Source organism: Ammospiza nelsoni, chromosome 4, assembly GCF_027579445.1.
Source record: "Ammospiza nelsoni isolate bAmmNel1 chromosome 4, bAmmNel1.pri, whole genome shotgun sequence".
Taxonomy (NCBI): Eukaryota; Metazoa; Chordata; class Aves; order Passeriformes; family Passerellidae; genus Ammospiza; species Ammospiza nelsoni.
In genome coordinates this window covers 53,936,457-53,962,245 of record NC_080636.1, presented here as the reverse complement: position 1 = coordinate 53,962,245, position 25,789 = coordinate 53,936,457, and the positions used below count along the sequence as shown (strand labels likewise).

At 40.6% G+C, this 25,789-nt stretch overlaps 1 protein-coding gene across 2 annotated transcripts in view; it reads right to left on the bottom strand.

Moving 5' to 3' along the window:
• The window catches only part of NR3C2 (nuclear receptor subfamily 3 group C member 2), a 189,389-nt gene that overhangs the window by 32,571 nt on the left and 131,029 nt on the right, over positions 1 to 25,789 (bottom strand). For both annotated transcript variants that reach the window (XM_059471471.1, XM_059471470.1), the window contains one exon: positions 17,108 to 17,224. In XM_059471471.1, coding sequence (XP_059327454.1) covers positions 17,108 to 17,224 — 117 coding nt within the window. The remainder of the gene's footprint in view (positions 1 to 17,107; positions 17,225 to 25,789) is intronic.

The window sequence follows — 25,789 nt, the reverse complement described above, 5'->3', positions numbered from 1 at the left end:
AACAACAAATAATCTTTAAAATCAATAAATAATGAACTACGTTTAAGTGTTTGCAGATCTTTCAGGGTAACTTCTCTCAAATGAAATCTTTGTTATTTATCTGGACACAGGTAAAACCCTTGTCTGGACTTTTATCTTCCTGTCTCTTGATTCTTACAACATTCCTTTTACTAGCATCAGTAAATACAAGCCTATCTCTCTCATACTTGGAATACTATTGCAAATAGCCCCTTCCTAGTCCATATCCTTTCCCAAGTTTACCTCCTCAAGTTTCTTCCCATCATCAATTCCCCTACCCTACCTTTCCTTAAATATAACCCCTTTTCTTCAGTTCCAGGATCCTTTCTGGACAACTTCCACCTCTCCAAAATGTTCACTTCCACTCTAGCTCAGCATGCCATGCCACCTCCTCCTGGGATGCTTTCAAAGCTTGCTCTATGCGCTTGTTCCTGCTCCTCTTATTTACGGTGCAGGAATCTCCCCAGTGAGACCCCCAGAACCACCTCATTACTCTGCCACAAACCAATGTTTTAAGAACCCCCCTTCAGAGCAGAGCTGCTGCTGCCCTCAGACCATTTCTGGTGACAGCAGCATGAATGTGCCGCTGTTTCCTGGACACTGGGGCTGCTTGCCCAGAGCCAGTGGCTGGGAATGAGCGATGCAGGATACAGACGCCCAGAGGCCAGGACAATGCACACCCAAGTGCAACAATAGCCCCTTGTTTTCAACACTTCCTTGCTGGGATAGTACCTTGAACTCAGAGGAGATGGTTCATCCCAAGATTCAACAGAAAAAATTATTTATTAGGGTAAACATGAGGCACTGCTACAGAAAACAGTGATGTTACTACTCAAATGTAAGATCTTGAAGGTGCCCAAAGAGATGCTCCTTGACTAAGGCGTTCAAAAGTTAAAAATAAAATTCCCTGCTACTGCAGCACATCCTGCATGGAGCAAGGAGTCCAAAATCCCAACATCAGTTTGTAGTCATTTCCATCACACCATGAAGGATCTTCCTGGCTGATCTCAGCGCAAACAACCCTCAGAGAGCCTACAGAGAACTTCAGAGATCTTTGTTTAACTTTTATCACTTTCGCTTCTGAGAGCTGGAGGAAATTAGGTGAAGGAAATTAATTTTATTGATTCATTTCAGGATGTATGTCTCTGCTTTTGAGAATTCCTTATTTCCTCCATGCCTGCAGACGTACAGACCAAGTGAGGCAAGTTGAATTTTTTAATAAAAGAATTGAATATGCAAATAAAAATGTACTGCTCCTAATAAAATTTAAAGTTCTTTTGTTGAGCTAATCACATCTATGCAAAAACCTCCTAATGACCAAAAGCATTAGCACAGGCTACACAGGAATAGCTGTCCATTTGAAGTTATAAGGAAGAGGTGAGACAAGTATCTGTCAGCAAAGGTTTCACTGCAGCTTAATCTGTCTCAAGACACAAGAATTGTGAGAAGATCCTTCTATAAGTCTGTTCAAATCCCATTTCTTACTTTGCTATTACAAAATTCTTAAAAGAACTCATTCAAACAAGGAAGAACAACCGAAGGATTTTTTTATCCTCTGGTGCATCAAGCTACATGGATGCAACATCCATTCTTCAAGATGTCGTTTTCAACTCTAGTACCCAAAAATCCATTTTACAAAGCAGCAGCTGATCATTTTGTTAAACAAGCATTTTCCTCACTCTGCAAAATAAAACAGAGGGAGTTATAGGCAAAGCAGGCAACCCTGGAAAGTTCAGCCCAGAAAAGGAAATGAAAATGCAGTTGTTCCCCATGTGGTGCAGTTGCACCTACATGAGGATGTCCTGGTTTGTATTTATCTCAGAAAGACAAAGTTGGACTTACAGATTTTTCAACAAAATAAATCCCAAAAGCAAAGCACCGATGAGCAAGCTCAGCTGAATGTCTGATAATGAGTTAACAGAGCCACTGGACACTGAAAACAGAGTTTAAAAATAAGCCTGAAGAGACAGAGATTAGTGCTTGCTGCTACTATTCATTAAGTTTTTCAGGCACTATGTTTTTTTCTGTTATCACAACAGGACTAAAAAAAGAGAACTCTACACATTTTTCATGTTTACAGAGGCAAAAAAATGCATTTGCACCATAACTACACCTGAGTAAAAAAAAGTGTTGGTTTACCAACTCCATCAAGTATCTTGCAGCACAGATGACTGATAACATACTTAAGACATAAGTTTGTATGTTCTATTCTCCAATACTTTTTTTTATTAAAAGAAAAAAAGGAATTCTTCCACGTATGAAACTGGCATAAAAATGTGTTTTAGTTTCATTTTCTTCCATTATAATGCCTTTAAAATGAAGCTGAGAAAAACATTACTGCTTGACAGTCATGTTTACAGTGAAGAAAACTGTATTTTTCATTTGGCTCCATGCCAGCACTGTAGCTCAACGGGTTTGGTAACTCCCACAGAAACCAACAAGTAAAGATTAAATACAAACTGAGCAGTACACACTCCAAGGCGCTCTTTAAAAGCTGTTTTTCACATCTGCTCTCTCACTCCAATACCAGCTACAAAACCAACTAAGCCACCTCTGAAATGCAGAGTAAAAGCCACACTCATCAGGATTACTCCCTGAAAACGCTCAAGAAATCCCTGGCTCTGCACACTGACCAGGGGATGGAGCCAGCATGGGGCATTTCCAGCGACAGAGCTGAAGCCTGAAGCCTGCCTGGGGTTAGGACAAGGGTTTCATCCAAATGGCTGTGTAGCAGTGACTGCAGGACTTCTTGCCTTCCTGTTCAGCGCTATTGCAGCCAGAATATCGTATTATAATTCTCCTGTTTTTCAATCACCTCAGACAGAGCAATAGGTGAAGAAAAACAAACAATAGAGAAAGACACTGCAGATATACCAGAGGTTAAAATCTCAAATATCTGTCATGACTTTTGTTGAGTATTTTAGGTGGTCCTTATGCTCCAATTAAAAGAAATGAGGTGTAACATTTGAAAAAGTCTGTAACATTTGAAAAAGTCACAAACCTGGAATTTAAAAAGGCACTTCCAACAGCCATTCTCTGTAGCTCTAACAATAAATAGTGGAACAAATAAGATTCAAGTCAGCTGGACAGCTGGTTCCTTACTATTGAACCCTCACATGGAAGTCTCCTTTCTTGAAGATGAAACAGGGGTCCTGCCATCTCAGGATGGGAATTTTTGTGCCATCTGTGAAATGCTGAGTAGGTTTCTAGTCATCTGCAACAGGGAATGCTACTCTAGGTCCAATAACAGGACATTTATCTGGATGTGGCCCTATTGTAAAGCGGCTTTGGAATACAAATTAGCATGAACATCAGCTACAAATTATAGCATCCCTTATTTTTAAGGGTAAAGCTTGAGGGTTTAGGGTAGCCATAAGGTAGGTAAACTACCACACTATCTTTTCAAAAATATCATAGTAAATTTACACAAGTTGGGTCTAGAGGGAGATAATACATGTAGATTATACATTATGTACTTCCTTTGTGCCCAGGGAATATACACAAATTAAGTTATGAACTCCAACACCCAATCACTATTTTTCATAGGCTCAAAATTAGTAATTTGCATCACATTACTGTTAAAAAAAGGGGATCCAGAAACATCGAAGAACAAAATGTTTTTAATAGTAGATAAGCCCCTATAAATATTATTATTTAATTCAGTAGATTTCTAAGAGAGTAGTATCTTGTTTGTAGAATTGTACTAGTGTTCAAATTTAGAAGATGAACAATTTTAAAAGCTCTGCAGATTCACTCATTTCCAGTACTCTGAAAGTAAAAAAAGTAAGCCAAGTCTGAAGTTTAGAAAATAAGCCGTAGTTCTATGTAGGGTGAATCACAAGACTTGCAAGGACAATCCCCTGGAATCTAAATTTATTTTTCCTTAAAGGTGGTATTCAGAGCTTGCCTTGATGTCCATCAGAAAATCATTTACTGTTTGTATACCTAAAGTCACAATTCAGAGGACTAAGACTTTTATTTAATCACATCTGTAAAGCTCTGCCAGAGCCAGGACCAAGCTGATCCTGACCCAAGAGATCTTTATGATATTCTATGCATGTTTGAACCCACAGGGGATATCAAAAGCACATTTTAAAAACATATGCTACCTCTAGTAAAGCCTCTCAGTGGACAGAGAGGGGAAATCAGAATGGACACAGCAGAGGACACAAAAAGTGGTGGATGTTTAAAAAAGATAGAGAAGAGAAAGCAGCAATTAGAGTAAATACACAAAATATAAAAGACAAGGCAGGGGAGGTGCAAATCACTATAAGCACTTCAGACAAGGTATAATTTGGGATTATTTCTAAGCGTGTGCTGTACCACTAGCAGTCTAGGCAGCCTGAGGGTAGACAATATGCTGCAAAACAAACTCACTGTGGCCACCTGTACCTCTGTACCCCAGCCAGTGCACACCTGCATTTCCAACACTTGGGCTCCTCCACTGAGCTCCAGTGCCCGAGCTGCACACCTGAGCTCCAACCACCCCCTCCAGCCCAGCCTCCACAGCTGCCAGCGTTCCCCCTCCCAGCCCATGCCAAATGCTTCAGCATTTCCCGCACACCCTGCCACTGCCACCTCCCTCTGCTCTCCACAAACAACCTCCAGCACCTTGCTGCACCACAGTTACCAAAGGCGCCAGTTCTCCCCTCCAGGCAGCTCTGACTCAAGGCAGATTCTTCTCTAGGCCCTCGCTCAGCACCTCCACCTTTGTACAGATAAATGCTCCATCAAAATGCCACTCTTCTCTCCTCTGAATCTTTTCATCATGTTTGCCTGGTGACTTTGCCTCACTTACTTCAATGAGCTGACATCTGTTCTCATTAGCTATTTTACTGCTACCACAAATAGTGTTTTCCCTTCCCCCAAATCTGTTGTATCTTGACATGAAAATGTTGAGCTATCTTGGTACAGACGTTTTTTCGCTTAGCTGTCTAGCACAATGGGAATGAGATTTTGCTGAGAATTTTCTAGACAATAATACAGACTTCATATATACACAGAGACATATGCCTGGGAATGCATGGAATAAAGGGAAAAGCAGTAATACAAATGAGATCCTACAGCATTATACAATTTTCCCTACAAAGTGCACTCTAGCACACTTATTTTCTTCCAGAAACACAGAAGGAACAACCGAGATAGAACCCTAAAGCTTCCATAAAACCCACTGCCCACTTTGGGAAGCAAACTACTGATTTTCAGGTAGCTCCAGAAGACAAAGAACCTCTAAATGTGACCCCAAGTGTTAGAATCACAGAATATCCTGAGCTGGAAGGAGACCACAAGGATCCACGAGTCCAACTCCTGTTGTGCCATGTGTGAGAGGAAGGATCAGGTACAAATCTGGAGGCCCACAGGCAAGCAGATGAGTCACTGCTTTAACTGGAGAGACCAAGGGGAGGAAGCAAACGAAAAGCAGCTACTGAAGCAGGGACAACTTGTACAGGGACTTAAAAGGAGAGCACAAAATTACTTTATCATGTAAGACACATTGCCAAAAGGACTCGACCCTTGCAGAGCAGAGGCCTTTCAAGGGTGATTTCTGCAGTAGTGTTTGGGATATGCTGAAGAGACCCAGTAGTCTGCCTAAATATGCAAAGAAAGCAAGACTGCAGCTGGTAAGGAAGAAAACAAAGGTCCTGGCTTCACATGGCAAAATAAATTTTAAAATCTGTTTCTGACAACTGTGACCCAGAGGAGAAAGTGACAGAGAACTTGCTGTTGAGCAAGGAATCAGCAGTCTAATTAACAAAGCGAAGAAAATTTCCAAATTTCTTATCCTCCACTGGAAGAAGGAAGCTTTTACTGGATGAGTAGCTCCAATCCAATGATTGAATTCAGTGGAATGAAATGGAAGGCATAACTGAAACAATGACATAGTCTGACATACTGTTTACTGATTAATAAATAACACTTTAATCTGACAGGATTGGACAGCTTAAAGACAAGGAGTAAACATGCATGAAATCTGATCTATGGAAATGTCACATTTTATTTGCCTTTAGCCAGACCCTGCAAAGAGCCAGGACCATCCATAAATACAATTCTTATTCTTGGTTTACATCTGGATACCAAAAAGGGAGGTAAAACACAGATAGAAGAAAGAGCTTCTGATGCATATTTTAATGGTTATTGTGGACTATTTTCATTATGTTCACCTGGATGTGTTTTGGTTCATTATTCTGGTTGGATTTAAACTCCTCATAAAACAGACTGCACCTAGGTAAATATTACTTTGGCTACTTATAGAACAACCTCAGAAATGTCTGCATTTTGCTTTGTTTGGAACAGATTCTAATAAATGATTCAGTGCAATGCTGCTGGAGCACAGGCCTGTAAAGCACAGAAACAATATATCTGAAGCAGTTTATCCAATTGCCTTGAGCAGGATCAACTGAACTTTGCCCAACTCAGTATGTTATTAATCTCCAATAAAGAGAATTCCACAATATCCCACCACTAACCCCTCAGTGTTTTCCCAGCATCTGCAACATTGCATCAATTTTGTCTGCAGTAAAGTTGATTTCTCCCCATCATTCCCCCAGTGGCCAAAAAGAACAACTTATCATTCCTGTCCTCTTTTACACCACTTTTTGAATTGAAAGACTTAAAGCCTCTCCCTTCTACACTAACAAGAAATGAGTTTTTTGACTTTTTTTTTTCTTTTCCTAAGCATGTTATTATTCTTGTTCTTCCCTGGACAGTCTCTAATCTGTACACACTTTTCTTCAGATACATGATATGAAATTTCAGGAAGATTCAGTTTAGATCTTAAAGAAACCTTTCTAAATTTGAAGACCTGATGCGAAAAAACAGAACAGGTTAAAAAGGGACCTACAGGACATTCACACTGGACAGGTCCCAGAAGACATGAGAGGCACATCCTTCACAAAGGTACCACAGGTACTGCAATCCCACCAACAGCCACAGGAACATACGTGACAATTTTGCAAGGCTGCCCCATCCCCACCACCCTGCCCAGAAGTGCTGAAACCAGACACAATCATCAGGCCCACACTTGCCAGCTCTGACAAGAAACAGAGTGATTCCTTGGCATCACACAAGACTTTGCCTATTTTTGCAACAATTTCACCTCGCTGACTTTAACTCATGATCATTACCCAATTGTTCTCTCCTTTCTTCCCTGCCATCCCTCAAGCAGCTGCTCTCAGGTATCCCATTTCCCCACGCCTCAACTTGCACTTCTCAACATCCTAGTCTGTACCAAAAATGCCATCACATTGGTTTCCAACAATGAAACTAAAGATGCTTTTGAGTTCTGATCCAAATTGTAGATTTACATATTTACTCCCTACTTTGTTATGCACGTAATCATTACAATTACCACTGGATCCTCAACAGGACCCTTCTCTAGATGTCCTTTCAGTATAACAAGGAACCACTCTGGAAGAACACTATTCTGAGTAATTACATGCCCACTTCATGAGAAATCTTAGATGTTTTAATGAAAAAAACCACATTTTCTTCTGATTACACTTAGGCCTGGAGTCATTGAGCAGTGAAATGCAAACAGCTGCAGGGAGGTGGCACCTCACACCAATGTTTGCACGCAGCAGTTGTCTCAAAAATCTTCAGGTGAAAGCCCAGATCAAATCTTGTGTATATTGAGGCCTGCCCCAAGGGTGAAGCTCAGGTTACCCCCCCGTCTATCACGTGGGACAGGGATGAGCACTGGGGAGTGTTTGGGTAAGGGACAGAGGAATTAATCCCTTTTTTAAGTTGAGTTTCAGGCTAAGCATTCATGAAGAGAGAGCGGATAGAAGTGACAAAAGAAAGCCAAGATCCAAAGTGCATTTTACAGGAATATTTAGGTTGTCAGGGAAAATGTCTAACACATTTGCTTGTTTCTCAGCAATCCTCAAAGTGATAATTAAATGAAAAATAACAGTTTCATAGGGGTACTCCTCCCTGTGTGGGAACAACTTTCACCAAATGCCAATTAGCGGTTTCCTGTTAAAATCAAATCAAGCTGGTTCTGATAAAGCTTTTTAATGAGAAATGGCTAAAGTATGAAAATTTCCCCCCATATATATTGCATATTAAATCCCAAAATCACATAACACAATCTCACATCTAACATTTTTGGTATATAAAACTCTCTCTTGTACTTCTTCATTAATTTCAAAAGAAATGTATTTACTAAATATTTAAATCATCCTATAAACAAAGCCTTAAAAAAAAGCTTACAAAAGTAAATTATAATGTTGATGAAAGCCAATCTTAATCAGTCCTTTTCAGATGCTCCCAAAACTCATTTTTTACTGATTATTTATTCATTCTTCAAGCGTATGGCAAATTCAATAATTCTTGAGCTAAGAGTTATCTACTAAATGCATCACTGGTTTTGATTATTCTATTTGACATCAAATAAAGACAAGCAGTAAAACGTCAACAACAAATGCAAAGATGAGATCACCTGCAACTCCAAGACACCTGTTGGAATGAAACATCAGCAGCTTGAACTGTGAGCATTGGTAATAATTTGATTAAAAAGAAAGTTAAGGATACTTTGGAGAAGAGATTTTGACTGCACCAGACTGAGCACTCTTGGCTATGGTCACTGGGTTCTGCCTTATGCCAAGCAACAACGTTCCTCCCAACACACCCATTCCCATCCAGCCTTCTGCAAGGCACTCCTCATCCAAGTCTTCCCTCTTGCTTTTATTTGGGTTGATACCCAATGTTCCATGTCTGTTACATGATTTATGTGCCCTCCATCCTGATCACAACACGATAAAACCCTGACAGACACTTACCATGTACAAAACTTCATATTTACATTGGAGACAAAGGCTCTCCCAACAAGTGTTTCAGAGTCCTTCAAAACCAAACTCTGCCATAACTCTCATTCTGTATCTTGAGTGCCCAGACTTCCACTTCATGCTAAAGAGTGTTTCATTCTTGTTCTTGCTAGAACTAAGCTTTGTAAGTGCTGCCCTTCCCTCTGTGGTCTTTCTCGGTATGTCATTACCACACTCCCACTTGATTTTTTTTTCCCCCAAGCAACAAAAATTGTGAGATCCTTTGTCTCCTCATCTGTATGACTTTCATATCCCCAGTTATTATCAACTCAGATTTCTGTCAAATGTTCTTACTCCTAATACACTGAATGCTGCTGGTCTGTCCCTCATCTTCTAGAAATTATCTCCCCCACTTCCCAGAACAGCAAAGCTACCTGTGAAATATGACCAGGCTGTTTATCTTCTGCAGCCATCTTGGTCATATTTTTCACCATCTAGTTCATGATTAGTCATTAAAAAAGAAAAAAGAGTATAGCCCTGTTAATCTCCTGCTTCAATAAATTACCCTGAACATTAGTAAAAACACTCTGTAGGTAATACCAACCATTCTCCAGGGTAATGGCAAATCTCTGCCATCACCCATTTGTATGATCTGGGAAAGCTGATGGCAGAGAACCACAAAAGCACACAAATCACCAGCCCCAGTGTGCATGAAGATGTGTACTGGGTGGTTTAGAAACACTCCATCCAGTGCCTTCACCTTGCCTCTCTCTTTGTTAAACACCAGCTTCCTGCTGCTGTGTACTCCTAAGGCTTAAATGTGCCCAATGTTCCCTTCATAACCTGTTGGCATTGGGCTCCAAGAGCTGCTTTTTGAGCCAGGTATTCCTGCCACACCTCACACTTATTTAAGCAAAACGCAGATACAAAAAATGGAAAGCCATGCAATTGGGAATTGGTGGGGAGAAAAAAGCAGGAAATAAGATGAATAACAAAACCCACAATTTTGCATTGTGAGCCCACCCTGCTTTGGCCAAGGTTGTTGCAAGCACGGCAAGTTAAATCTTCATGCCCTGTTATTCAGGTGGAAATTCTCTGAAGCAATGCTCGGTGAAAAGGACAAGTTCCTCCTGCTCCTACAGCTTCTCTCGTGATGGGGAAGTGAGTAATGGAAACACATCATCACAAACCACAGGAGCAGGTTTCTAAAGGGTTCTGGTGACAACCAGCAGCTCTGGAAAAAGAGGAACAGGAGACACAGGCAGGTTTTCACCACAAAGACTACGCTTTTACTGTGAGGAAGAGTAAAAAGGATATGGAATTACAGCACTGTGGAAGGAAATTGTAATAATAATATCGCTGTGGAAGTGATAATTTGGTGATTCAGGAAAAAACAAAGCATCACCAGGAGCTGCACATAACAACTTTTGAGAAATGCTGAAAATCTTCCTCTTAGAAAACTGTGATCACCCATCTTGTGTTTTGAACCAAAGCAAGGCACTGTGTACAGCATGTGAAGCTCTGGGGAAAGAGCAGGCTCTGAGCCTGCACAGGGAGTGCTGCACAGCCAAAATCACCCCCAGAGCCTGCGTGCACAGCAGCACTGCAGGACAGCAGGCAGGCTGGGACACACTGCCAGCAGGAGCCCAGCCTGGATACCACAGCTCCTTTGCAGGGCTGGCAACCAAGGGTGCTGTGCCTTGAGTGGCACAGTGCAGAGTCCAGAGGATAGAAGGGGAAGTCTGGAGCCCAGCAGCCCCACACCAAAAGCCTGAAAGGCTGCTTCTGGAGGCAAGACAAATGTTGCTGGCAGCTGGGCTCTTGCAGAAGGGAGAGCTGGAATCAGGAAAACATGAAAAAACAAAGCATGAACACGATTAGAGTTTGATCAGGGACTGCTGGATGTGAGGTGTGGGCTCTTGAACTCCTACAGTGCATCTTCTCCACTGCCTTTGCAAACAGAATAAAATCATCAGCAAAATGCCAAGGACACACTTTCAATATTGCTTTTAATTGATGCCCGAGAGATTACTCTGACATTACCAGTCCTCTTCAAAATTCTGCATTTTTAACTGTCATTCACAAATAATTTCTTAATAGTTGCTGCATGTGACTGTTCTCATAGTTATCTACAATATTCAAGAATCACAGAATCATTTAGGTGGGAAAAGACCTTTAAAATCATTGAGTCCAACCATTAACCCAACACTGCCAAGTTCACCAAACCATGTCCCTAAGCAGCAGATCTACATGGTTTCTGAAGGAAAACATCTTCCCTGGGAAGCCTCTTCCAATGCTTGACAGCCCTTTCAGTGGAGAAACTTTTCCTAACATCCAATCTAAACATTCCATTCATGAGGATTATGAAAGTTGGAAAGTTAGAGGGTCACACCACAAGCAGGGCAAGAGCACTACACGTGGAGTTAGATGGACACAAAAGCAGGAAAAGTTAACTGCTGAACAAATTGGCTCCTACAACATCTTCAATGGCAGGTTTATAAGCAACAGGCAAATTATCTATTACTTATAATTATCTATTACTTATTTATTACTTACTTAAATATTATTTATTTGTTTGTTTCTTATTACTTAAATAGTATTGTTTATTACTTAAAGGTCCTTTCCAGCCTGCTGGTGTTTTTAATGGTCTGTTGAAACAACTGCTAAAAACCCAGCTGAATGTTCAAGCTAAAAAATTATTGACTGGATTCCCTCAGAAGAAAATGCTACATAATAAATGCAAATAAAAATGCATTAAAGTTAATGGCATTTCAAAATACTTTGCAGTTAAAGTTTAAATGAAAAATAAAATTTAACCATATGTATACCTCAAATTGCTTGTGCCTTACACAAAGGGGTTTATTTTCCTTTAAAATTTATGAAATCACAGTTCGTAGAAAATTCTACAGAAAAATAAGAGGATACACTTTTGCTGTATTTATGTTTTCTCCGGGTTTTCAGATTTTTTTTCTTTTTTTTTCTCAAAAAGATAGGAACAATGATAATATAAACCATATAAGCTCCAGTAACTGAAAATAATAGTGCAATTTAAAACCCTACTAGTATGAGTTCTTAAGCAGAAAATAGAAAGCTGAGCAGAAAGCTGAACTACTATATCTTATTACTGGTCATCTTAATTAACCTATTTTTCAGATTATTGAAATATTTCAATGTATAAAAAATAAGGGTATCTGCCAGTGAAGCCTACAAATCACACCCAGCATCTTGTGCACCAAGTGTCTTACATATGTAAATGTATGCGGACCCAAGACTCGGATTTCACAGGCAGCCTCTGCAGACAGAATGATGAACTGTGCAATTTGCAAGGTGAAATCTATTTTATGTCCCTTCCAGATCCAAAGGGTCCCTCAGCAAGCTGCTCCTCACTGCTGTGGGATACCAATGCTGGGAAGTCTTGGCAGTGTTTCACAGGGGAGCTAAGGCAGGGAAGGATTCCAGCCCTGCATGGTGCTGATCTTTCCACACATTATTGTCCCCTCTGCACATATGGCACATCCCATGGCAGAAGAGGAACCTTCTCTGAACTTGCAGAACGGGGAGGGATGCCTGGCCACTAGGTCCCACCCGAGGTGTGAGGATCAATCTGCCCACGAAAGTGGGGTGGTGGTCACCTCAAGTGACACCACATAAAACATTCCCACTCTCCAGGCTCCAGCACACGGCAGTGACACCAGAAGGCTCTGTGGGACACATCCCAGGGGCTGCTGCCTTACAGGATGCAGCTGGTGGTGGCACAAGACCCCATGCCAAGATGTGGGACCACGGGGACAGACGCAACTGAGGAACAGCAGCACGAGGCGGGAGCCAAAGGAAAACGTCTCGTGCGAAAGCAAGAGCCTGGCCAAATCCAATCACAGCACATGCTGGAAGAAACTTCCCAAATCCGTGAAATTGTTCTGGTCCGTAATTAACTGAAAATTAATTACAGAATCTTGAAAAGAGCATAAACCAAAAATGGGCCAGCATACCTTCATAGTGCAGTTGCTCACTCTGAATCTCTTCCAACAATTAAGCCTAGCATATGTCACTGGAGTTAAAAAAAAAAGATAACAAAACAACAAAATATGATTCCCAAAAAAGTTTTGGAGTCCTACTTGCCAAATGGGATATAGCTGTCTGCAGAGCGCACACATACCTTCTAGAGATGAGAAGGATGATTTAATGTGATACTTGGCAACTTCAGCTTTGCAGAAATTACAGGTTGCAATGCTTCTTATAAAATCAAAACAAAAATCGAGACAATAACATAATTAGGTAAATTATTTGCTGACTTGATGAATAATTTTCTAAAGATTATTAAAGGATGTAAGAGCTTAGAAAATGCTTCAATTTTTCAACAAACAAAACGAGGAGGTAAACAATAAAACTGCCAAATTATTTTGGCTGAGCATTCACAAAAAGGTGCATTTTGTATCACTGAATTACATGTATTTTTTACAAGGTGCCTCATCATGGCATGCTGCCACCAGCTAAATTTTTTTTTTAATTTAGAAAAAAAAAATTAGCATGCTGGAAAATAGAAGTTATGCCATCAAAACAAAACAGAAAGACTGACAGAGTACAAAAGCACTCTATTTTACTATTTGAAAAATACTGAGAAAGAATATTACCAAAAGAGAAAAAAAAAACTCTTAGAAAAAAGATCAGTAGATTAATCAGAGATTGTGCAAAAACGTGCTGCAGGAAACATGGAACACTATTTCTGATTTCCAGTTTTCCATTATAGAGATTAGTATCTTCAGTAAGAGCAGGAAGAAAATCTCAAACTGTGAAATTACAAAATTTTCTTCATAACCCCCCGATTTCAGTAGGTGGGAGGAGCTGGATGGGGGCAGCCTGGGGTCCTTCACTCCCATCTTTACATGGGGAGGAGGCAAAGGAGAGTCCTTTCCTGCCCATGGGAAACACGACCTTGTTCCCTAATGCAACATTTCTTCTAGATCCACTGGAAGTTTGGTATTTTGTTTTTTTTTTTCTTTAAATGAGGGGATAAAACATCATCGTTTTGCACAAGTAGAAAATAAATGCCCATGGTTTCAGCAACTTGCAGACTTTCCAACCCTGAGCTATGCTGATGACCATTTTGCATATCATCTTACTCTATTTCTCACAAACCAAGCACATCAGCACCTCTGATACAATTTGGGATTTGCTTTTACATTTGCTTTTCTTTGGAGGGTGAGAGCTGAGCTTGGCACTACTCCACCAAGAGCACAGCACAGTGCAGTGTGTCACAGGCACAGAGAGTACTCTGCTGCAAAGAGAACTTTAGGTTGCATTTATAGATTCATTTTTCTCCAGTTCCTTACTGTTCATAATACCTAACAACATACTTGCCCATTTTGCCTGTAAGTCCAAGCCAGAAACAGGTAAAAGCCCATTTTTACTGGAGTAATGTATATGCTTGGCAAAACAGACTGACTGCATGAAACTACAACCCACAATGAGTCTTCATAATATGACCTTACTCATTCTCTTCAAGCTAAATATGAAAAAAATGTTTAGTACCAAACCTTGGCATTTCATATGAAAGCACAATTTTCAAATATGAATTAATATATATTTTTGCCATTTCCACCTCCATTTTTTGTGATGATCTCCAACATATCAGAAATGCCCTGCAACAGCACACAGAAGATCCCAAAATTGAGATGCTGTGTTGCTCCTCTGTAGATGTCCAATGCAGAGCTCACCACTGGAGACAGATGGCCTAAGGAGAGAAAAATCCTTAAGCTCCCAGCATTTCCTGCCCGAGCTGGGCTGGCTCAAAGGCTGGAAGGTCCATCAGCAGGATTTGAGAGCCCTTGAGGATCTCTAAACAGCAATGCTGCCTCTAGGCTGAGGGTGCTTTACCTGTCTCTGGCAGCCCTCCCCTCTCCCTCCAGCCTGCCCTTCCCTCTCTGACCAAGCAGAAGGCACTGCAGAGCATGGAAATCCAGAACTGTTCCTCTGCCATCTCATTCATGGCAGTGATGGGAAGACCTCCTTTGTCACATTTTGGCTTCTTTACGTGGCATAAGGAGATCAAATCAGGAGTGAGAATTTCCCCTGAAGTTTCTCTCTGTGATGAAAATCACTGAAACAGCTGAACTGCAAATCTGAACTGCATGCCAGCTGCACACTGCAGTCAGATTTGGCCTTCCAGGTCAAAGAGTCACAGACATTAAAGTTGGGGAAAGAGCTCTAAGAACATAGAGTCCAACTGCTAACCCAGCACTGCCAAGTCCACCACCAAGCCTTGTCCCCAAGTGCCACATCTGCACGTTTTTTGAACACTTCCAGGGATGGTAATTCTACCCTGGCCAGACCACTTCTGTGTCTGACCAACCTTTCAGTGAAGATATTTCTCCTAAAATCCAATCTAAACCTCACTTAAGGCCATTTTCTTTCATCCTTTAGCTTGTTTCATGTGAGGAGAGACCAACTAGTCACCATCTTGCTATACCCCCCCTTCAGGCAGTTGTAGAGAGTGATTAGGCCTCCCCTGAGCCTCCTTTCCTAAGGAGCCAAACAACCCCAGCTCCCTCAGCCACTCCTCATCAGACCTGTGCTTCAGACCTTCACTGCCCTCCTCTTGACTCACTCCAGCACCTCAATGTCTTTCCTGTAGTGAGGGACCCAAAGCTGCAACAGACACAGGTCACAAACCATGATTTCCAGCAGTCTACCAAGCTCCAACGAAAGAGAGGATTTTTCAATGCATTCCTCATTTACAGCATTCCCAGTCAATATTAAAAAAAAAAAAAAAAAAAAAAAAGGGAGGAAAAAAAAAAAAGGCAGTTTCCCTCCTGCCTTGCTTTTCTGCAGAGGACATCACGGGAACAGATCCTTTGAAACCCACCTGGACATCACAGGGATGAACTCATGACATTGCAGATAAATGTCCCCTGCTGCTGTTTCCAAAGGTTCTCAAGCCCTGGGTTTGCTGGAGCTCCACTGGCACTGCACATCCAGGGGGGTGCCAGCAGGATGCAGCAACATTCCCAGCACTGCAGAGAGCTGACCTCCCTGCTCCAAAATGATTTCCAGCACTAGTTTTCTGGGATGAAGGAGCTGCTGCCATGGAGCTCCTGCTTCATCAAACAAAGGCATTTTGTTTCCCTTGCTAGGTTGAACAGTGCAGATCAAAACCAAGGGAAAGCTGTCACCTCCCCAGCATGCCACGATCTGACCTTGTTTTCCCTTGGGAAAAGGAAATAAGGGGCCTAGGGTGCAATGTAGTATCTCAAAATTGGGAAGGGGGTTGAAAGAGAGCCTAACAGGGCTACTCTCTCTGAAAAAGTAAGATGTGGCTTGTTTGAGTATTTCTGCCAGGAGACAAGACAGAAAAAAGAAGTCTGGGAGGTAGGAAAAGGCAGCAGGCAGGAACCAGGATTTTGCACACAACCGATGAAAGACAAAGCAGCTCAGTCTGTAGAAATAAACTCAGCTGCCAGGAGAATAGGTCCAGGACGACAAAAAGTGAATTTTGAGATAGGGAGGAATTAATGTGACCGTGTTGTAATTTTCTGTACAGTGAAAACACTCTAAGGGAAGAATAACCCTGTACATCAGGGAAAGGACCTGCAGCAGTATCCCAATCCCTGTTCACAGACAGCATCATAAACACAGGAGTGGTGGCAAAAAGGCATTTGTAATAGCATTTGCTCAGATGATGGCTTGAGATAGGAAATCCATTGAAGCACAGAAATAAACACATAGCCATTACCAAAGTAGGATTAAAACAACAGAAAAAAACTCGTATAAATTTTGTTATCACACTGTTTTCAGTATGCTTTAGACAATTAGTAAGAAAACATTTTTCCTTGTTGTTGCTGGTATATGAACAATGCAGTAACATCATCAAAATTATTGCACATCCTTACAGTCACAGAAAATAATCAACAAAAATGCTGAATAAGCACCAAAGAAGTTCAGAGGTTTCACTATGTGTGAATTTGTTTTCACGATGGTGTAACACGTTTTCCAGTATTCAGGAGAATGCTCATCAAAAAAAAAACCCAACAAAACCCAAAAAAACTATGCAATAGTTGAAACATTAACATTTTTAGCTTATGGTATGCTACTAAAATTACTGTCATCATAAAACACCCACTTTTCTTTTTTCTGTGCCATAAAAAAGGCACATCCAAACCCCAATTTAGAATGACAATAGAGTTTATCAGCTATTAAGCACTTCTTCAGGATAATCCCACCTTAAAACTTTTGAGATTATGCAGCTGCCAGAACTATAAAAAGGCTGCACATTTCCAATGTTTTCACCTAATCAAATTAAGAGACTGAACTATTAATATTCTGCTTACCTCCTAAATTCATTCCAGCTTGCAGACATTTCTGTAATCGACAGGCTGGGCAGTTCTTCCTCCGAATCTTATCAATTATACAGTCGTTCCTTCCCGCACAGAGGTAATTGTGCTGGCCTGAATGAACCAAAAATACAATGCATTATTAGAGCCTGTATTTACATAATTCCAATTTGTTCGTCTCTGCTATTTTGTACTCATTTTGAGATTCTTATTATTGAAGACACTTCAAATTCGATTCTTTACCCTTTCCAAATGATCTTGGTGAGTTGTCATGGGTGTTTATTATGAGCATCTCTTCTTTTTAATTTGGGAAGGAGTTTTGGTGTCACCCTCAAGAGAGATCACATTACTTTTTTTTTTTTTTTTCCAAACAGGATTGGAATTTTTCTTCTAGTGAAAAGCAAACAATTGGTTTAAGATTTTTCAGATCTTCTTAGGTGTTCTGTATCACAGAGCAATCTAACAGCTCTAAGTTGGAGTACATTCTCATGCTCAAGAAGTTCAGGATATACAGCAGAAATGCACAGCTGAGGTTAACTTTCCCCATATACTTCACTCTCTTCAACCAGGCTTAAATCACAACAGTATAATTTAATTTCTGTAAAGCTCCACAGAAGCTCCACTCCTGAAGAGGCAGCAGGTATTTAATGCAGAAGGGAACTCCAGGGCAACCAGGGAAACAGGCTGGCATTTTCAGAACTTGGACTCAAAAGGCATTTTGCTCCATGGGAGGAACACAGGGGGAACAAACCAGTGCAGTGTCTCACACATGGGCACCATCACACGGCCTTTTCAAAGCCTGGTGCTTGAATGTAATGTGGAAGAATGAAGGAAACTGCGAGGGCTGGTGTAGCGTGACAGCTGAAGTGAGAGGAAATTGTTTTAGCTGCCTTGATCCAGAGGTGGCACACAGGGATCTGGCGGGAGGGCAGAACAAATGTGCAGAAACCCAAGAGATGAGCAAATAAAGCTGCAGCCAATGACCAAAGCAAAGAGCAGCCGTAGGAGAGGAGAGGAAGCCCTGGAAGAAGTCAGGAGCAGAGCTGCACTGGAATGGGCAGGGGCTGACGTGCAGGGTGAGGGAATGAGGATGCAGATCCACAAGGGGACAGAGCTGATGTAGGACAAGAGGCATAAAATATATCTGCCAAGCTATTTTCCACAACACTCATGCTTCCTTGGGAAAGATAAAGAGAATATTGATGGGACACAGGAGACTTGGCTTCTGCTTTGGGATCTTCAGGAATTTGCCTTAAAAGTTCAGCTAAGTCATTTCCTATCTCTGCACCTGTCTTCCTTTCAGCCTTACAATGTTATCTAGACAGTGAACTGAAACTTGGGATGTTTCTGATATCTCTTCTGAGCATCTCACACAAAGAAAAACGATCTCATTTGAGTGAGTGAAGTGCTACAGTAGTATCACAAAGGTATCACCATTTAGATAATGCTTTAGACGTTTAAAGAACAAGCAGATGGGCAAATAAAGGTTTTATTAAGGGACTTTACCTAGTACTGTGACACAGATGAAAAAGAAGAAAACTTCAAAATAATTGAAGAATAAGTAACATAAGGCACAAAATCAAGTTGTAAAATATGGTGACAGCACCAGGATCTATCGGCTGGCCTTTAAGTAGGCCTGCTAAACAAGAAAAAGAAAACATTCTCAGCTAATCACAAAATGAAAACCTGGGTATCACACAATGCTCATTTTGTGATGTGATCTATACAAAAACGGACGCGCAAGAAAAGAGTCAACTTAATTCCTCTTTATATTTTTGCTCTGAACTGACTTGAGCATATCTCGTAAAGAACTACCACACAGACGGCATGAAAGTAACACAAAAGGAGAAAACAAAAGCATTTAATATTATTATATACAGCATAAAGATGGTTTATATGTCCTTAAAAATACTGGCATATACTCCTTTCTCTGGAAGGAGAAGGGAAAAATGGTTATTTTCTGCCAGGAATGCAGGTGCACTTGCTCAGTACTCGTACAATGTCCTTTGTACATCAGATACTGCAATACCATTTTTAGGCTTCCATAGGCGGGTGCAGGCTATTAATAAGACAAGTCAGCTCCAACACTGCAAAATGAACCCCTTTGCAGAGCTACCCTGAAGGCAGTTAGTGCTAAAAAAAATGTATACCTGGTAAGTCAATATTTTTCACTACTGCTTTAAAAATCTAATGGGTTTAATACAAAAGTTCCCATTTCCGCACTCCAGGATAATTGCTTGGATTGCATTTTTAAATGTTGTGGTAATGTTTGATTCCAACACTGTCACAATGGGACTTCCTAAGAAATATTCCCACAACAGCAGAATATTCCATAAATCACCCTTCAAATTTTTTCAGTAGTCTGCAATTATTGCTCTGTGACCTATCTACTCTAGATCAAATACTTTCAGAAAAACATAACTTAGTAAAGGTCCACCAATTTCTGAATCATGCACCTCTGAGTAGTAATGTATGGTACAAAATCTATAACTAGCTTTTCTATTAAGCAAGGCAAACAGCAAACAAAATCTTCACAATTTTTTTAATTTCTAGATACTCCTTAAAAACCACAGCCATCATAAAGTTTACATTAATGAAAGTGACTTGAAAACGCTTTAAAAAAACAGAATAGATCAACATTCCAACAAACCTTCTATGCAGAGTACAGCTATAAAATAATGAACAGTTTTTCATTTAACATCTACAATGAAAAAAAAAAAAAGGCTTCATTCTTCCATGCAATCAAATATGGTTCATTTCAAATAAACCAATTTTTTGAAGTAAGTCAGCAAAGCAAAGACACCCATAACAAATCAGTACGTCCCATCTGTGCACCACTAAGGCCCCTCAACTTCGGGATCAAACCAAAATCTGACATATCTGAAATTGATGCAGTGCTCTCAGGACCTCCAGGGCTCTTCAGGACCTCAATGGGGTGGAGGAGCCACCCTGAAGAGAGGCTTGATGTTTTTGTGCTGCGAGATCTCCAACTCTTTCAAGAGATTTATTGATCTGCCTTGTGCAGTTTGTGTTTAGCTTAATCCAGCTGTTCTTTTTATCCCGTTCAATCACCCACAAGTGGGCTGCAAAGTGACAGAGCAGATATTGAATTCTCATCTCCCATGTGCTAAATGCATTAAGATGAAAGTAATTTTTACTTATGCTATCATTAAGAGCACTTAAAGCAGCTAATTCCTGTTCCATCTGAAATACAAAGATACCAAAGATACGAGGAAAATTTTCCTGTTCTAAATAAATAAGGAATGGGTAACACACAGTTACACAGTAAGAAAAAAGTAAGATCTTTTCTCTTAGCAGTAGAGATAGAGGAATATTGAAGTTTGCATTTTCCAGGTTATTGTGCCATACCACAGAATGACACAACCAAATGTACACACAAAAAGATTTGAATGTTTCCAACCCTCTCACCTCCAAAGATTCTATAATTCCCTGCTTTTACAGGCTTGCAAAAGAAAACAAAAGAAGTATTCATGAAATTCAGTCTTCCCTCTTACTGAGTTTTCCTGAATAAGCAAAATTCAGCAGTAAAGAAGGGGAGGAGAAAAAGCTGTTCTTATTTGGCCTAGGAATTACTGCCAAAATGAGGCTACAGCAGAAGTTGTGCCTTTCCCCATTTTAAAACTCCACTACAGTGATTGAGTCACCAGTCCCCAAAACTGACTTGCTAAGATGAACTTATGTATGTGTGCAAGAGCCCTGCTGCACTCCAAGGGCTGCCATGCTTCCCAATAGGTAAGGCTGCAAAAGGAACAAGAAGTAGATATTTCTTGTCAGTATTATTTCTGTTCCTGTCTAGGGCAAAATTAGAAAATCACAAATTTCTGAAACATTCCACATATTTTATCTTCCTCCTAAAAAAAAAAAAAGAAATTCCCTCCAGTTTTTTGAAGTCTAAGTCAGGAATTGCAAGTCATTAATGAGTATTCTACATTTTTGTTCTCTTGTTAAAATAGCAACTACTATGATCAAATGTTAAATTTTGTAAGGAGAAAAGCGTAGTGCTGGAAGAGGACCCAAAGACTGCTTAATTCAAGCCCACTCATGGAAGCATGATAAGACTAGCTTAACACTTCAGGCAGGTTTTTAGTTTTCTTTCTATTTGTATTAAAATCTCCTGAGGAAAGGTATTCTGCAACTTCCCTACAACCTACAAGGTCTGTCTGATTAGGCACCCCGAAGTTGTGGTTTTTCCCTTTACATTTCCCCCAAATGGGAATATTTTGTGACAGGAAGAGATAATCATAGTCCCCCCTTAGACATTCAGAGCAATAGATCACCACCTTCTCACAACAATCTCTTGCCTATCAAAAGATTTATGTTCCCCATCTCTTTGCTGGGCTAAACAAATCCAGTTCTCTCAATCTCTCCTCGCAGGTCATGTTTCCTGAATCTGTCGTCAATTCCTCCTATTCTCCTCCAGCCTCTTTCCTAAAACAGGGCACATTTTTCTTGCTGAGTTTCACCATCACTAAGGCCAATAAAATGGTTATTTCCTGCATCTTGCACACACAGCAGCCCTGTTAATGCAATCCTGGACCAGAGCTGGCTTTTGGCAATGGCATTAGGTTGTTGACTCACGCTCACTTGTGTGTCACTAACGACCACCTCCTCTCCTGGGGCACTGCTGCCTTCCACATGTTCTTTCCTGCTTTTACCTGGCCAGGCAGCTCTCTTTATTCTCTCCTAGATCCACACACACATTCACTGAGAGAGGCAAAGAAAAGTCCAAAATCCACTCGGGGTCTGACGTCTGAAACAGGAATGTGCCTTGGGTCCCAAGACTGAGGAAGCCTCACAAAGGGACAGCAAAGTGAGAAACCAGGAGCAGCAGCTGAGGACCAAATGAAGCAGAAGTAGCTTGAGAAGCTCAGCTTCTAAGATAGTGTCTTACTGAGGCACATCAAAATGCATATAAAATGTCCCAATTTCCCTTCTTCCTCCACAATGAGAATTAATACTTTGACTCAGAAAATTGCAGGCAGAGTTGTCTTCTCCCTGCAGGCAGCCAGAAAGCCAAGCCTTCTTCCAGGGTTTGAGGAGAGAGGAGCTGGAAGCCACCTCCAGCCTTGCCTTGCAGATCTGCATGCTAAGAGCTAGGATCCCTTTTGCAGCTTCTGGGCTGGAATAAGTGCTTAGTTTCTGGAATATTTCCCAACTGGGAAGATGATCTCCCCAGCAGCAATACATATAAAAGCCTTATGGAATAAATAGCATTTATTTCTTAACACCGTCCTTTCCCTTTACCCACCAGCCTGTCAGACTGCACAAGCTCAGCCTGTGCATCCCTTCCAACCTGAGCCACAGACCTTCCCTGCTAAAGAGAAAGCAAATATGCTGCAGAAAATAATCAGGATTTTCTAAAGGAAGTCTCTCATCTCAGGAATATCTGGTCAGCAAACAGAACTTAACACCAGGTTTTTCTGCTTTCTGGGATAGCCCTAATAAAGGGCTTTGCCTCCTACACCAAGGAATCACAAAATGTGCACATCCCAGCCTCTCATTTGTGTTCAGTGAGCTATGTGATCTGCTCCTTTAAACCAGCTCTGAAATCCCCCCAGGTTTTGCCTCTGTATCCATATAAGCTCCTTCAATTACTAAAAATGAACTATTTCTACCTTTTTATGGCCGGTATACAAATAAAATTGCTGTGAAGACTTGCCACAATGGTTTTCCACATCCAGAAAAGGATTTCCTGTTTGACAGGAGTCGTATCACACTATCAAGGGACAAACTGCATATACCTGAGGTTTTCACTTCACCATCTGCAGCAGGCAGGTACTCTCAAATATATCAACATAAGTATGACGATGAATCTCTTTTCAAATTTCAGTTATCACAATGTCCCCATTTCTTGCAACAAAAAAAACAAACCTGCTATTCAATGGAAATGAGAGCTGCATTTTCCTTTCAATGTCCATTTGTTACACAGTTGAGGGCGCTTTTTTTTGTTTTGGGTTGGTTTTTCTTTTTTTTTTTTTTTTGCGCCTTTTTTTTTTTTTAAAGCAGTTGACAACTGCCCAGCAACAGCAGCCTATGTTTGCAGTCACTATTTTAGGCTACATCACATGTCAATTACATAACCTTGTTTTACTGCTCTTGAACTGGTTTGAACAACCTGGGAAAGAGATTACAGCAGTCCCTCCCAGCCGGCCATCCATCCCCACACTCAGGCAGGACCTGTCCCCCCAGCACAGCCCCAGTGCCTCTCTCCAGGGCTAGTTACTCATTGCCAGACCCACCTGAGACACTGGATAATTAACTTCCTCAGCTCTGTTTGAACCAGTCCAGTCTGACCACGGTAAACTAATAAACTTGATTCCTCATGCTGAGATTTATGTGTAGCAGAATAAGCTTATAAATGCCACAGCCATGGTACAGGACTTATATATAAATATTGCCCCTTCATTTTACATAGAGAGTACTCTGGTTTTGCATTTTAGATATTGAATCTCAGGGTTTCCCAAAATTCAGGGTTTATCTCCCTTATTACTCCACAGACTCTATCATTCCCAGACAACGTGCTTTTTGACTGCAGACCAAGTCAGTATCTGACAAGATGACAATATTGGTCAATTATAAACATTATTACAGCATGCTTATAGCCTAGGTATAATCTAAATCCTTCCCTGAAAAAAGAATTTAGAGCTTTCCCTCCTTTATAATAAATTAGAAGCTTAATTAAAATTTGTTTTGACTTTGGCAAAATATTCATCACATCTGGGATATTTCCTGCCTGCTTCTCATTCCAAATTACCTTCTGCTACTTCTAGGTCCCAAGATATCTTTCACTTTCTTTACTCTTTTATATTACTGGATTCTTTATTATCTGCCATTTTAATGATATTTTTCTAAAGTCTCCTTACTTTCTACTCCCCCCTCCTTTTTCTTTCCTTCAATAAAATTTGTTTTCCAACCATTTTTTTAACTTACTTTCATCCTCAAGACTTTTACCCCTTTCTTGTTCTGTAACACTTTCTTCAGCCTTCTCATTTACTTTCTAATTGAATTTTTTCCTCTGTTCAGCCAATAAATGTGATTTCACAGGGCACATAACTCCAGTTAAAGGTACGGCTACGACAGATTGAATATACTCAAGCAAAGTATATTAAAATTACTAATAGCAAGGGACAAAAACAAAGTTTCAACAGAACCATTTCCTGCAGGGTCCACAAAATCCAGCAAGGGCTTTTTGAAAAGCAGGGCACACCCACTGGTGCTCACAGATGAGCTACCAGAGCTTCCTCCAACGGTGACCACACATACAAAGCTGATTCCCCTTTTTTCCTTGAAGTGGAGCAAGGACGGTTGTGTCTCCAGATGCTGGAGACATATATGCAAAAATGCAAAACTTTTATAAAAAATGCAAACTTTATATGCAAAACTTTTCGAGTTGTCATTTACACGCTCCCTACAAACACACCTAAGAGCACAGACTCCAGTGCTCTGCCAATCTTAGCATGGAGACTGTCTTCTGCTCCTTCATGTTCTCTGGAAGCTGGCTTTCACACTGGGCTCAGACCAGGCTAACAACAGCAATTGGAATGGTCTGGTGACCCTGGCAAAGGAGAGGAGAAGTTATAAAAATGATTCTCACTCACTATTTTAAGCAGACTGAAAGGGCAACGATGAGAGGGATGAAGGAGAGAGGAAATTTGGCAAGGCAGCATGGGATGTAACCCAAAAGAGGCTCCTATTTTCTGCAGGAGAAACCATCCAGCAGGGATGAAACCTGCTAATGGCAGCGAGACAAGCGAGCACAGGAATATTTGTGAGCACCTCACATTTAAGGTCCATGTGCACATTTTCTAATGCCATGCTCAAAAAACACTGCAGAATTTTAATGGCCCCTCCAAGCCTGTGTGTGGTGCTCCAGCCATCCTGTCATTCAGACAGGCTGAGCCATCAACACAAGATATGCCCAAAAGTGGTGCTGAGACCATCCCCAGGACCATCTTTCAGTTCAGCTTGCTGGGAACCTGAAGACAGCCACATGTCAGACTACAAGATAATTCCCTTTTCAGGTGGTCAAAGAGATGCTGCATGACGTTAGCGCAGAAGAGGAACAGAAAAACCTGATCTTTGCAAAGCATTTCTGATTCAGTGAAATCACACAGCACTGGAAATCTCTTTTGGATGAAAACCAAGGAAAAATATCTACAAATACTAAAAAAATCCTGTTATTGAGTGAAATAATTTTGTTTCTGTTTTGAAACTAGTTTTCAGCTCAATTACTTTTCATTTTAGATTATAATGGATACAGTGATACAGAGAGTGGAATTAGAGCTTTAGAGGATGTTTTGACAAAATCACATATCTAATACTTTACAGCATTTTCTCTCGCAGTGAGTTTCCAAATTTTCAGTTTGGTTTAATTTTAACTGAATATTTTTGAAGTCTCTAGATGCTGCTATCTTCAGAAGCAGATTTACAAGAGATCATGTTGCATGCATGATGGCTAATACTGCTTTCCCATGCTACAAATCTGATAAGGGATTCTTGACATACCACAAATTTCCAGGCACTTTAATGGAAAATCTCAACGTACAAGAAATGGTCTAAAAGGTATGAAAAATACTTTTTTAAATGAGTGTAATGCAAAAATCTTAAATTGCAACTGAAACGCCCTTCCATTTTTTGCTGACATAAAGTGGTCAGCCA